At 39.9% G+C, this 11,147-nt stretch overlaps 1 protein-coding gene across 1 annotated transcript in view; it reads right to left on the bottom strand.

Moving 5' to 3' along the window:
- The window catches only part of rapgef4a (Rap guanine nucleotide exchange factor 4a), a 28,700-nt gene that overhangs the window by 4,857 nt on the left and 12,696 nt on the right, over positions 1-11,147 (bottom strand). Inside the window, exons 6-21 of the mRNA XM_020596414.1 lie at positions 8,219-8,283; positions 6,987-7,093; positions 6,064-6,185; positions 5,787-5,970; positions 5,606-5,690; positions 5,169-5,229; positions 4,900-4,976; positions 4,637-4,783; positions 3,474-3,571; positions 2,623-2,708; positions 2,177-2,255; positions 1,906-2,056; positions 987-1,075; positions 740-770; positions 568-646; positions 3-91 (exon numbers count right to left, since the gene is read on the bottom strand). Coding sequence (XP_020452070.1) covers positions 3-91; positions 568-646; positions 740-770; positions 987-1,075; positions 1,906-2,056; positions 2,177-2,255; positions 2,623-2,708; positions 3,474-3,571; positions 4,637-4,783; positions 4,900-4,976; positions 5,169-5,229; positions 5,606-5,690; positions 5,787-5,970; positions 6,064-6,185; positions 6,987-7,093; positions 8,219-8,283 — 1,550 coding nt within the window. The remainder of the gene's footprint in view (positions 1-2; positions 92-567; positions 647-739; positions 771-986; positions 1,076-1,905; positions 2,057-2,176; positions 2,256-2,622; positions 2,709-3,473; positions 3,572-4,636; positions 4,784-4,899; positions 4,977-5,168; positions 5,230-5,605; positions 5,691-5,786; positions 5,971-6,063; positions 6,186-6,986; positions 7,094-8,218; positions 8,284-11,147) is intronic.

Below are 11,147 nucleotides of genomic sequence, written 5' to 3'. Positions count from 1 at the left end.
GCCATAGCACCGATGACTTCCCTGACTGAGGCGACCACAGGGACCCGGATTGTGGTGTAGGTGTGGTCACAGCAGTAGACTTTGAACAGAACTGGAGGCATGAATCAGAGTAAATATGGGATTGTCAGCAAAAGGGAGCAAAGGAGCAGTAAAACAGTACCATTAGATCAATGCACTGGTTGGCAAGCTAAAGGTCACAACATAAATCTGACAGCTCTGATTTTTATGCAATCTTTGCTTTTCATGGGAAATCCTGGACAGATTTTCTTTAAATTAAACAAGACAAATTGCTTTATTTAAGGGGTCATTTGGCAAACGTTTGGGAATCACTGCTCACATAATAAATTCATTACATAGCACTGGCGTTTTCTGCTGTTACTTTAAAATGAATGAAAACTGCACCTACTCCACCACGAGCATTTGTTCAATGACAACCTGATGAAACGAACGCATTGCTAATTTAAAATTTCAGCTAAGGGATATAATGTAACAATGGCACTGGTGTAGCCACAATATAGTGTCAAGGCCAAACTTGGTATCATGCACTGGCCCATGGTTTTTACTCACTTTCATCATTACCCCTAATAGGCTGACGTTTCTGAAGTTTCTCATCTCCTGTACTGAACGGCTGCAGTAGGACTTTGTTCTGCGACAGAATTTGAAAGGTTCAATCATCACAGCAGTTTTGCATGATGCAACAAAATCTGCACATTTGAAAGAACAAGAGTCTGTCTCTGACCTTTTTCTGTGAGACTTTGGCATCTTCAGTGCTAAAATGTGAAAACAAATAAGTCACAATTAATCAGCCAAGTTCTCTGTGGTTGTTCAACTAACCGCACAAAGCACAGAAACATAGCTCCTTAACAATGACCGGAAACAATACAGAAGGATCATGGTGTCTGCAAAATTTTAAATACGTGATTAAGGCTCCTTGTATCATCAAAGTCTTTTTATCCACCTCACAATTCCTAAAAGACATGACTTACTTGCACTTTACAGTTCTCTCCAACTCTGTTATTTGATCCCTTAGAGCTGGAATCACTTTGGCATCATTGGATACCACCATGAGAAACTCCTGCAAAACACAACAATAAAAAGAAGGTTTAAGTAATACATGAACACACTTCAGTCATCTCGCTGTGGTGGATTGCCAGTGCATCTGCTATCTTATCAAATTTCACTTTCTAACAAAGATCAGAACGGATGCAAGATTTTAGATTTACTGTTTTTTACCTCAGCAGTTTCAGTCTTTGTCATAACTATGTGTTTACATTCTTGAATTTCCTACACATTTACTGTTTTTTACCTCAGCAGTTTCACTCTTTGTCATAACTATGTGTTTGCATTCTTGAATTTCCTACATGTTTATTATTGCCATATACTGTACATCTATCTAGCTCCAAAATATACTATACAAATCATTAATGTCTCAAGCACCACATGTTCATTGAGGAGTCAAAGTAGAGACAAATGGAAGGGAAAAATCACAGAGTACACACATTACATAATAAATCATCATCTGACCTTATTGCTCAGGGTAGCCAAAATCTATAAAGATTAACTTACAGTACAACTGCGCATGTATTATATCATGCTATAAACATTTAACAAAACCAACAGGAAATCCACATCTTTACAAGTCACACCTGTAGATTTGTATTGTCATTACAGTGCACATAGTGAACTGTAGGTAAAAGCATCAGTGAGACTTAGCTAAAGAGCTTGAGTTATATTTATGTAACCAATACCACAAAACTGCACTTAGCTGATCAGTGAGAACTTCTCATGTTACTGTGGATCTAGTTTCTAATAGAAACACCGATTGACTTAATGATGATTACACTGTATTGCTATTGCTACTATTGTGCACAGTGGTTATATCAGCAATCTTGTCTATAGTCTGACTTTTAGGAAAGCCACCGAGACATCGTCCTCCTGCAGGTGATCTCCATGTACAGCAGCCCACTGCAGCACCAGACGGATCACCCTGCGCTTGTTGTTCAGTGCATAGTCCAGTTTCTCCTGTTCAGAGCCCTGCAAAGCCTGTGCATGGTAGGTACACAGCAGTTAAAGATCATAATGATGTAATTATAGCAAGCTAGCACATTTTTTTGTTTTCAGGTCAGTTTCACAGGGCCAGAAAATAACCTGAGGTAACATAGTGCTGAAAGGATATTGGGCCATCAACACAGGATAGAGCTGATCATTTGGGATGAAGACACAGTGCGTGAGCACAAAGTCATCTAAGGCTGAGTCTGTGAAAACAAAACAAGAGATGCCAGTGTAAGAGCAGATCAAAGAGTGTCCAGAGCCATTGAGCCTTGATCCACACAGCCCTGTCTTTGTCACCTCTGCAGGCAAATGAAAACCATATGTATCCACACAAGTGAGAGTAATTAGATCAGCTTTGTGATGGGTGGCTAATTATACATGAGAACAAACAGGTCAGTGCAGAGCAGCAGGCGCAGGACAGGAGAGATGCTGAGCCAGAGAGAGCAGAAAAGAAAATAAATACACAGCATGGAAGAAAACCCTTTGTAACAAATGGCCATCATACTGATAGACCGAATTAGATGGTACTAATCTGACATGCGGTACTAAATGTTTTATGCTGATCAGTACCTGACTCTGTGAATTGAGAATCCAATCGCATCATTTCAAGAAGGTGCTCCAAAATCTTCTCAGGCATCCCCAGCATTACCTTGTATCTGGAGCAACACAGAATAACACACACTTTACTAATCAAGGAACCCTGGCCCCTAATATTTAATAACACAACTACGGCCCTCGACTGATTTGTGTTACTTGAACGTGTGTCTGTGATTGCTTCATTTGATAACAATCCTATTTACAATCAGAAAGTTCTTGGGTGGCTGAAGATTAAGGAGCTGTCAGAAAAGCCAAAAAAAGAAAACATGTAGGGGCACCTTCTATTTGGAGGAGGAACAACATAATCCACCCTCAGTTGTTTTTATTACTTAATAGCAGCATCACAAGAGGGAGCTATACAAGTGACGTTGTGCCTTCCCCGCTCTCGAGGGAGAGCAGTCTTGACACTTTCACTGGGTGAGGAGCACGGTTGATTAGAGGGCAATCCTGAATAAGTAATTGCGACTTTCCAGGACTAGGCCATCATTGCCATTAATACTGTATGTCTCTCGATATTACATCAACCGTGATGAGAGATACCTCTATTAAGATAACACTAGTTGGCTGCATTGCACTGGATTGCACAACATTTTTTATCTGCTGGTCACCCTAAATGATAGAGGCTGATACAGACAAGTATTGTATTTGTAGTCAAATGTGTACAGTGTATTAATTCGCGGCTGAAAATAGTCCCTCATAAATACACTATTTATTCCTCTCTGAGTAATACAGACAAATGGCAGACAATTAAAAAAAAAATTTTCTTCACTGTCTACAATTAAAGCACAGGTGTGTGAAGTGCAGTGGGTGTTGGGAACATCTACTTGTAATGGGAGGAAGAGGCTCCATGGGTGACACTCTTCTCTAATACCAGGACATCTTGACCATGCTCTTTCAGACGCACTGTGTTGGCCTCCACATCCTTCACATGTACACACACACACAGTGAATACAAACAAAATTATATTTGTGGCTTGTATCGATGCTGTTAAGTTGAGTTAAACAATGTAACACAGTCTTAATAATGTTAACAAAACACCAAAAAGCTGCTATGTCTGTACTTCAATCTAATTCTATTTCTGTTTTAGGGAATATGAGCTGTGTCCTCCAAAAGCAAGTGAAAAGAGATGGGTGTCATACACTGACTGGTCACTTCAATAGTCGCACCTGTACAATTGTATGCACTTCAACACAACACTTCCGCCTTAACATCTGTATTTATGAAACTCAAAATGTTTCAGTTTTTGGTGAAATTGTCAATGCATAAATTCAATTATATGATTATTATTGAGGTCATAGTTAAAGGTGGTGTTGTACTGGACTACATTATATACAGAGGTGTTCCTAATAATCTGACCCTCTCATTTATGTAGCTGGGGAAGACAAAAATATAAAGACACCTACAATATAATGTAGTGTATGACACCCTCAGACACTGAGATCATTTTAACCACCTTAAAGCCCCGTGAAGGCTTAATAAAAATGGTTAGGAAAATATGTGTTGTAATTGTCTTTGTTCAAAATTATTACAACAACAGCACATTTCTTAACAGTTTGTGAGTTGTGACATTATCATCAGGTTGTTGAGTTATCACAGATGTCTTATTTCTGTGCAAACCTGCCGGAGCTTCTTCTGTGGTCCCTCACCACACAGTAAATCAAAGAAATGCTTTATTTCATCTCAAGCAGGAAATTTATGATGGCATCAGAGCATCCAGATGGAGGTTTTCCACACACCAAGTTTGAATCCACAGCTAATTAACCCCTAATATGCCTTTTATCTCTAGCTTGAAGGGACACAAGTCATTAGCAACAGATTTCATATTTAGTAGGATGACTAAGCTGATGTGTGGCAAGGGCTGGTGTACAATCCCAGAGGGTACACTAAATAACTTTTAAGGCTGCATTGCTGAGGTTTTACCAACAGAGGGCAACAGTGCATTTTTACTGCATTAGCATCAGTAGATATCGAACAGAAGAAACTCACCCTCAAAATCCTGTTGAAGTCCTCCTTGTCTACTCTGAGGAAGTGACAGTTGTCCTCTCGCAGGACAATGGAGGCAGCGCGTGGGGCATCATTGACCAGAGCCAACTTCCCAAAGTCGTCTCCTTCATGAAGTGTGCAAACAACACCCTAAGGAGCACAGTGTACTAATCAGTTACTGACTGCCAAATCAATGCCCTGGTCAGAGCAACATAATAAGCTTGATGCTTTTGCAATTTGCAACATCTTATGTGAAGAAAACTTACTTTTCCATAGATGACGACATTGACTGAGCCCTTTAAAATAATGTACCATGATGTGCCCTCCTCCCCTTGATTGAACACTGAGCCAGAAAAGAAACAAAGAAAAGCTACAGTAGTCAAGTACACCACAATATGGGATTTGTTGGATTAGTACTGATTGTGTATTTCATTTGTACATTCATTCATACAGTGTTCATTTTTTTTGAAAAGGCCATTTACTTCTTCAAGTTTTAGTGAAAGGCAGGAGCATTTCTTTTTATCAAAGTACTTACGCACTGTACCCGCCTTTGCATGGGATTCAAAGATCAGCACCCCTGCCAGTTCCCTCTTTACCTGTGCAAGCAGAGAAGAGAGATTTATAATAATTATCAATGTTAGTACAAATTCCCTTGGTATATGGTTGTACCGAAAACAGTGCAACCATATACAGTAAGTATTAATGTGCTGCTGGTGTGAAATTCATTTTCCTAAAACTGAACATAATTTAAAGTCCAAACAAAGGATGCACTTTGCAGCAATTCTCACTTAACACAAACTGATCATTTTACTTGCAGAACATACATCCGAACATTCATGTAACTTCACCACTCTGCTCTTAAATGTGCCAAGTGTGAGTGAAGTTTTGCTACAGGAGTCATAGCCACTGTCAGTGTCTGCACAGTGACAACAGGATTCATATGACCACTGAAGACAGAGGAACTGTACTTACAGTGGTGGATAGATGAGACAAGGCTGTTATATGGAGCAGCTCTTCATAAATAATCTCCAAATCATCTGCTGTTCTTTCTGATGGACTGGAAAATGGGAAAGATGTAAATAAATTGATAACACCAACACACTGATTCACTTTATTTGATATTTCTTTAGTGGTTACTGCTTCGGAGTCCTACTGTTTCCTCAGAATCATCCTCATGTGGGCGTCAGGTGCCATCTGTGAGAGGAGAAGCAGAGTGTCCTGGAGCTCCTCTTGGCTCTCCTTCACCTCCTCCTCACTGGGTAAAGGGGCATCCTCCTGTTCATCATCCAGGAAGCGGTAGAAAAGGTACTTGTCCTGGAAGCTCAGCTGCTGGTCAACTGCGTCAAAGCAACACAACACAGACAGCGGGTCTTAGAATCTCTGCCTCATGTGTAAAGGTGTGTGGACACAGACATTGCATAGAGTCTCACCATGATTGAGAACGCCTTCTTCCAACAGCACCTGCCACATGCCCACAGCCTGAATGCGAGAGTGGATGCATGAGCTCTGCTGCATTTGCCAGTCAACTAACTCAGTCCCCACACAACACTGTCTAGGAAAGACACAAGTCAAAATAAGATTTTAAACAAGGCTGGGCGGTTAAGTCCAATATTAACTGATCTTTTAGTTTTGGTTTTGTCCTCGCAAACTCCTGAGGGAAATATCTGGCTCTTTAGCTGTTAAATGCTCTACTATTTCCACCAGCTAGTCTCTAACTCTGTCTGTCAGCAGCTTGGTGCTGGACGTTAGAGATTTTTTTGTTGAAAACAGGTGCCTGCTGTAATTCTGACAGCTGGAAACTATACTGAGAGTAGTGGGAACAAACCATCACAGTCAAGTTGTGGTCCAGAAAACTAAAACAATGAGCTCCAAGATACTAAAATGATATAGGGCTGGGAGAAACTGTTAAGTGAGGTGATAATTTACAAAATCATCTGATCTACTTGTAGTGGTTATTTGTCCAGATCCAAATTCAAACTTTAACCAAACTTAAAATCAAAAGGTTACTGGTGCACCATAGGGATGGTAATGTACACGGGCAAAAGAAGTCCATGGTCCATATATGATATTTCATAAGGTTTATTCATCCATTGCAAGCAAGCAAACAAAAAAGTTAAGGAATCCTGCCTCCTGCTGCTGGTAAAAAACATGTGCATGCTGGTTCACCAGCCTACCTACAAACCTAAGGTGTCCACAGTTCCAACAGTGCCATCCAATTATTTCCAAAAATAGCCCCAAATAAACTAGACAAACAACACACTTACTTGCCTCAAATTGCCCCCTGAGGGACAAATAAAATGACCCAAATAAGGCAATCTTCCACAAGTATCAGAGTAGTAAGATGCCAACTAACCTGTATATCTTAAGATGGTACTTTCTGTCTCTGATCATGTGAGGTGCCTGGGAAAGGATGGCATTACGGAGAATCCTCCCAGCATGCATAACCTTCTCAGAGGGAACCTGCACAGTAGAATTACATTAGAGTCCCTACTCCATACTGACCGCTATATGCAGATAGTGGCGACTGTGATTACTACTTGAGAAATGAATTAGGGAGGGGTTAGACCAAATGAATGACTTCTGCAAAATAAATGGAATAAAAAAGAAGTGAAACTGAAAAAAAACAACACAGAAAACAATACAACTCAACATCACAGAAACTGTGAAATTAAAAGTTTGTTGTTGTAGGAGACAACAACATGTCAGACAAGCCAAGTCGAATCCTGTGGGCTGCAGGATGTCATTCTCACTGCTGCTGTGTGACTCACAGTTGACGTTGTGTTTATTAGCTGTTAGTTTTAATTGAATTTGTGGCTTTCTGTATTGCATCTGAGTTAAAATAATAGTCTTGATTGATGCTTTCAACTGTTTAAATGGGACACAGATACTGTGCATTATCTTAAGTGTTGTGTTTTTCTTTATTTTTTCCTGCTGGGGTCACGGGGAAGGCTGCAAGACTGTGACATTTCAAATGCATTCTGCGTGCTTCAGACAGCAGTGTTAACTCATGCATTTATGTGAAGGCTTTAAAGCCTCATCATTTATTTACTAGAACTTTAGTCCACTCAGTGGACAACAAAGCTGTACTTTCATAGCTATTATTTATCCATGTTAAAGTACATTACTGTACATGTGTGTTTGTTACCTTACAACCTATGGATTTATCTTTTTATGTAACAGAACAATTTTGCTGTGACAAAGCTCTGCGTAGGAACAAAGCATAGCACAGTGTTCAGGAAACGACAATAGGAGAAAGGTGGGACAGGAAATGTCCTGGCGGGGCACAAGAACTCCATTGGTCTTGTTTATATTTAGACCAACTTTAAACAAACTTCACATTGCACATATATTTCCAGCCCAAGAGGTGGGTGACAGTAAGGGATGCTGTCATGTCAAGCAATGATAAAAACAGCTGAGGCTTAACAAAACACCAAAATGTTCAACACTCTGTTAGAAAAAACCAAGTCCAACAAGCAAGAAATGTCTCCACCTCCCCTCTATGTGTTTCATAAAGTGTTAATACTACATCATTCAATAGTAAAACAGCCTTTTTATTAAATAATTAATGTGTGTCAGAGATACTACCTTATCCTGATGCTTGGTGACTGAAACAAGTGAGTTGTTGCTTATGTTCTCTTTGTTTGGCATTTCTAGGGGAATAAAACAGAGGACATGTTACAATACATTGATTGTAATGTGACTTAGAATCTGTAAAGCATGAGGGAGAGAAAACATTCAGAATGAAAAGGGAAAACACAATAAATTAACTGGTACTGTATTTCCTGTTCAAAATGTCAGTTATGAAATGGGTCAAAAATAATTAAGCCTAGGTGGCCTAGAAGCACCAAATTTCCAATATTACTACTTGGTAAATCAGCTACAGTATTTAGCCAAATGGATTCAGAAGGATAGTTACAACAGCGCATGGATAGAATTAGAGCAAAATTACTGTAAAAATAACTTAAATAACTCCAGGTGTCACTGTCGCTACCCATGTGGGCGTTGAAGTCCCCCAGTAGAACAACAGAGTCTCCAGTCGGGGCCTTTTCCAGCACCCCTCCCAGGGACTCCAAGAAGGCCAGGTACTCTACACTGCCATTCAGCCCGCAGGCACAAACGGCAGTGAGAGACCTATCCCCAACCCGAAGGTGCAGAGAAGCGACCCTCTCGTTCACCGGGGTAAACTCCAACACATGGCGGCTAAGCTGGGGAGCTATGAGCAAGCCCACACCAGCCCACCGCCTCTCACCGCAGGCAACTCCAGAGTAGTAGAGAGTCCAGCCTCTCTCGAGGAGTAAGGTTCCAGAGCCCAAGCTGTGCGTGGAGGTGAGCCCGACTATATCTAGCCGGTACCTCTCAACCTCCCGCACAAGAGATGTAAAAGTGTAATATTCAGTCATCTGAGTAAAAGCAGTGTAATACATTTACCACTGTCTTCACTCTATGTGACAGTATGGCAGAGGATTTGTTAGGAGATTATCTCTCAGTGTCAGACAACGTAAGCTTTTACTGTTGTGTTATCCTCCAGGACAAATAACATAATCAGTCATGCCTGCTCAGTCACAACTGTATCTGCAGGGAAAAACTCAGATATTCTTGGATGTGCCACACTGCTGATACTGTGGATACAATCAGCACAATTCATAGAAAATGGGACACAGCTATAAATGTAACATTACACTTGTGACTATACTGTAGCCCAAGGGCATGCCTGTCGCCATGGGTGGGCCTCAGGGGCCTGGGCCTGTCCCAAATAGCTTGCTGGGCCCATCCACTGACCTTCCAGACTTTTTTTAAATACAAAAGTAAAACAAAATCATCTGTGGTCTGTAAAAAGAATTAATATATAAACATTTAAAAGGGCAAAAGCGGTAACAGTAGCTGGGTGTTAACTAATGATTATGTCAAGAGAGGTCAGTCCGATGACCCCGTTAGGTGGACACAGGAGTGTCTGCTGGTCTGTTCAGCAAGATGGATAATTGTGTTACCCACAAAATTGGATTTTGCTAAATATGGATATCAGAAAATGGCTCAAATCTCCCTTTGTCACCAAAATAGTGAGTGGATTGGAATCTGCTTCGCATCCAGACACTGCAGGGATAGAAACCCACAGTGTCAGAGTTGAACATAATGTAGTGATCAGTGTTAGCACTAGCTCTAGGCAAGAATAAGATGTCAAAGCAAGTGGTTTGCACATGCAAACTGAAGCCAGTGTCCACAACAAGGGCACAAATAAACTAAAACAAGTCATGCTGAAGGCATGTCCAGCAAGAACATATGAGAGAGATCATTGAAAGGGAAGTGGAATTACAGTCTCAAATCTGCAGCACCTGTACTGCATAGCTAAAATTTTCCTATTGTTACCATCATAGTTAGACCACTGACTACTGGACAAACGATGTTCTACAGGGGAAAACATTAATAGAAGAGCACCAGTAGATGAGTGCAGCAGCCTCCAGCTGCTTGGCACCAGTGGGATTTTATTGTCTTGGTGTATTCACCCATAAAGTACATACGATAAACCCCCTAAGCACTGTACTGTATTTTACAAAAATATTCAGTTCCCTATGTTACAGCACTGCTAAAAAGCACATAACCATGATGAACACTAAAGAAGACATTCATTTTACCAGCTGCCCAACAGGCTATGATAGTAAATCAAATTCTAATTTTATGAAGAGTGATGATGATGATGATGAGTGATGACAGTGAGCTGAGTTTCAGGATGTATGTTCTTCTCAAAATGCATCTTTGTTTGGAGCATTAAATACAGAAACATTTTTTTTCAATGTGTCCACTATTGTGAACTCTGTTTAAAGCTACATTACAAAATAAAGCTATTGCCAGTAAGCAGTCTCTCTTCTGATGTTTATCATTTTATAGTACGTGGTTGTTCTGTTTGAGCAAGATTCAGTCAATATTTGAGTTAACCTGCAACAGAAAAGTATAAATAGAAGGATCGGGTTTTATCACAATGCTACAAGACAAAGGAGGGTCAAACAATAATGAAATCAGGCAGACAAAAATATCACATATTGAACAATAAATCCATGTTATATCACACTTTTTAAGAAATATAAAATCATATTATAGGTTATTTCTGAAACATTTTATTTAGTGAAAGTGAAGCCATTTACTGTAAACAGTATTAGGAATTCATTGTCTTAATCAGTTCTTACATTAAAGGTGCACAAACCTAAGCAGCTGGTATTATGACCTTTTTGACCAATGTTTTATCAAGTCTGAATGTCTTTTAAACATTTATGTGATATTTTATTCACCCTAAGTTGTTTTGACTTTTTTTAAATCCATCTTTAGGCTGTTTCTCAAGTTATTAATATAAAATGTACATTATTCATGAGCACCTACTCTGTTTAGCTGGAGGTGATGACTCATGTTTAACCCCCAGCCAATCAGAATATGAGCTAATGAATAATGCAAGTACTCTTGGGCAATCTTTACCTTGCATAATAGCTGCAGCTGGAAACAAGATAGTATATAGAGATAAATGTAC

Source organism: Monopterus albus, unplaced genomic scaffold (genome assembly GCF_001952655.1).
Source record: "Monopterus albus unplaced genomic scaffold, M_albus_1.0 scaffold30.1, whole genome shotgun sequence".
In the NCBI taxonomy this organism is placed as follows: domain Eukaryota; kingdom Metazoa; phylum Chordata; class Actinopteri; order Synbranchiformes; family Synbranchidae; genus Monopterus; species Monopterus albus.
This window is presented reverse-complemented; position numbering and strand designations above follow the sequence as displayed.